At 40.8% G+C, this 3,369-nt stretch overlaps 1 protein-coding gene across 1 annotated transcript in view; it reads left to right on the top strand.

Moving 5' to 3' along the window:
• The window catches only part of CLVS2 (clavesin 2), a 65,462-nt gene that overhangs the window by 55,256 nt on the left and 6,837 nt on the right, over nt 1–3,369 (top strand). Inside the window, exon 5 of the mRNA XM_007446047.1 lies at nt 1,662–1,882. Coding sequence (XP_007446109.1) covers nt 1,662–1,882 — 221 coding nt within the window. The remainder of the gene's footprint in view (nt 1–1,661; nt 1,883–3,369) is intronic.

Genomic DNA, 3,369 nt, shown 5'->3' with positions numbered 1-3,369 from the left:
GGGAAAGAGGAAACAAGGCCAAAGCTGAAAGTGATGTTGAGGGAGGAGGGAACAGAGTGTTAGTGAAAAGAGAAGTAGTGTGAATTACATTTACTTTTCTAAGGATTTATTACTTAACTCTTGCATGACTTGAAAGATAAGGTTTCTGACACAAGTAGTACATCTGATGACATAAAGGTTGTATACCTAATAAAGTAGGGATTTCAGGTGCTAGAACTTAATTTTCCCAGGAAAATTATGAGAGAGAGAGAGAGAGAGAGAGGGAGAGAGTGTGTGTGTGTTTTCCTGTTGTGCTCTGTAAGTAGGAAGGGGAAGGTGTAAAATTTGCAATTAACCTGATTTAACTTGGGGCAGACAGTATCTTCCACCTCTGTAAGCCCCACATTATGTATTCCACCAGCCACTTGTTGTGATCATTTTGGCCAGTGACCCGATCTCAGGTGCTTTTATACTCTTCCAAAATTTGTTGAAATTATTTGTTGACTGGTGACTCCCATTCCTCTCATTTTATTTGATATAGACTAGTTTTTGTTTTCCAGTATATTAACTTCCATGGATTCTAAAAGTATGGAAAGCGAGATGAACCTCTTAGCCTGTTCATCTTGAACCTGAGGTATGAGATTTCTAAGCCACTTATAAATTATAATCTTTAAATAAATATATATGTTTATATGAGGTGACAAGAGTACTTTATCAGAGAAGACTGATCTGAAGTCTTGAGATTGAAATGAAAGAAGAGGAAAGAGGTAGCAAGTTATGGGGAAACAAATCTTGAGTATGTAGCTTAAATAATTCTCCAGTTTAACAAAAAGCTCTATGTAGACAGTGATAAGAATAATTAACAGATGCACACAGCTTTACAGTTTCAACTCATTCCATTTCTGATTTGAATGATAACCATGGAAATCTCTAGCAGAGAAGATGCTGGCAACATTATAGAACATTGGTCCTTTGGGATGTGAAACTTCAGTCAACCTTTCATTGTGATGATGCTAATCTACTTTTATTTACATCACATACTTTGTATTATAAAGCAGTAATTTAGTGGTTACAGTATTCTTATTTTTACCGAAGATAAAGAGAAAGCCATACTGGTGACAGCTTTTGGGTTTAATAACTTGAATTATTGCAATTAACCTGATTTAACTTGGGGCAGACAGTATCTTCCACCTCTGTAAGTCCCACTCAGCAGTTGTTGAGTCCTTATGAGAAGAGTCTTGTAACAGCATTCATTATGCACATCATCAGCTTTGTACAGTTAACACCAGGATAATGTGCAGATCAACGTGCACATTAGATTCTGCTCATGTTCCCAGCTACGAAGCAGGAAGCTAAATTTCTTGTTCCAGTTCTTTAAACCAATAACGATCTGACCCACGACCCCGCGTCTCCTGCATCGGCAGGCGGACTCTCAAGCACTGCGCCACGAGGGAAGCCCAAGCCTCAGGATTTTTATATGAAGTATTAGGATTACAGAACCAGCCTTCCTGTTTCACAGAGTAGATGAGGGGCTTAAATATTTTAACAGACATGGAAAACTCTTGCTTTGGCTTTCCTATCCTCAATCCTCCATCCCCCCTGCCCCCCACCCAGTTCCCAAAATCTGGGTGATATTTATTCTCCTCTGTGTGTTTTCTCCCACCCTTTTCTTGAATTTGTAGATATTTTTGCACGGTAACAACCTGAACAGTCTACACCAACTAATTCATCCTGAGATTTTGCCCTCTGAGTTTGGAGGAATGCTCCCCCCTTATGATATGGGAACCTGGGCAAGAACACTGCTAGACCACGAGTATGATGACGACAGTGAATACAATGTGGACTCCTACAGCATGCCTGTGAAGGAGGTAGAGAAGGAACTCTCCCCCAAGTCCATGAAGAGGTATGCTGGAGGTTGCTGGGAAGTGGGCTGGGCCAGGGTGGGGACACCTGTTACAACTATAGATTTTATATTTTTCTGAAGTAGATACTTGGTGACATTTTAAAGCCTTTCATGCTCCTGTGATTGGATGTCTAAGGAGTTTCAAGTCAAAGATAAATTCATTCAAGGTAACCTCAACTCAGTGTTGCTCCAAATTCACAATCCAGCTGGCCCCTTGGAAGTCAGCCAATCCAGTGGCTTTTCAAACTGTTCTTTAAGGTTCTGGTTGAGTGCCTCAGGGCAAGCAGGTAGGGGGTGGGGACAGTGCCCATCTCCACTGCGGTGAGACTGACTATCTAAACAAATTTTTGGACTTCTGTGTAAGATTTCATTTGAAGGAAGGGATCCATAGAGCGAACACACACACACTTCAAACACTAATATTCAAAGCTTGCGTCCTTTTTTCAGCATCTCTGCCAAGTTTCTGTTTAAAAGTTTCTGTCTAGCCATTCCTGGGGCAAAACACTGTATTTCTCTACAGCTTTAATCTTTACAGAATTCATTGTTGAGTCAGAATCTGATTTCCTGCTTTCACCCTCATAGTGTCATTAGGCCTGTTTTCTTTCAATCAATGGGTATTTATTCAACACATGCTCTGTAATGAAAACTTTCCTAGGCGTTTTGTATCCAATATGGGTAAAACATATGTCCAGCCATAATCTACTGGTGATCGGGGGCAAGGGGGTTGCCAGACACACACAAATGCATAACTGCCTCTGAGTTTGCATTCTGTAGCACAGCAGAAGACATCTAATTCTTATGCTACCCCAGGCCATACCAGCCCAGGGTTCATTTGGATCACAAATATTATTTCTTGGTTCATTTCCTATCCTGGAAATATAGGAACCACAGCTCCTACAAGTCTCTCTCCATCTAATTCAGGGAGGACACAAGGGCATCTCCCATGTCATTGCAAACACTATGTTGCATCCTTCTCTGAGGAAAGCCTTAGGGTCATTTGGTCACCACTGACTCATGCAGTGGCATCTTTGAGACTGGCCTCTTCTATTTGCTGCTGCAGCTGCTGCTGTTCTTGGGGGGCGGGGTGTGATGCCTTTCTCTCCCCAGGCTTCTCCACGACTCCTTGGAGAGAATGGAAAGGCCAGGAACATCTTCAGCTTTAATTTCTCCACTAATTGACAAGCTTATCTTTAAATCAAGTTCGGGCTTTTCAACTCCCTCCTCTTAAAACAAGGCTTCCTGATTTGAATTATATGCTCTTCTCACCAAAGGAGTTCATTGATGGACTCTCAAAGTGGTCTGTAAAGTGATAAAAGTTGTATTCAAAACTGTGTGTGTATATGTTTGAGTGTATGTATGTATATATAGATATATAAATGTATATATAGTGCATTTTTTTCTGGAGAGAAGGCATATTTCATCAAATTCTCAAAGTTGTCTAAGACAAAAGTGGTTAAAAGCCATTGCCTAAGAATAGGTTCCTGCTG

This window comes from Lipotes vexillifer, unplaced genomic scaffold (genome assembly GCF_000442215.2).
Source record: "Lipotes vexillifer unplaced genomic scaffold, Lipotes_vexillifer_v1.1 scaffold368, whole genome shotgun sequence".
Lineage (NCBI taxonomy): Eukaryota > Metazoa > Chordata > Mammalia > Artiodactyla > Lipotidae > Lipotes > Lipotes vexillifer.
This window is presented reverse-complemented; position numbering and strand designations above follow the sequence as displayed.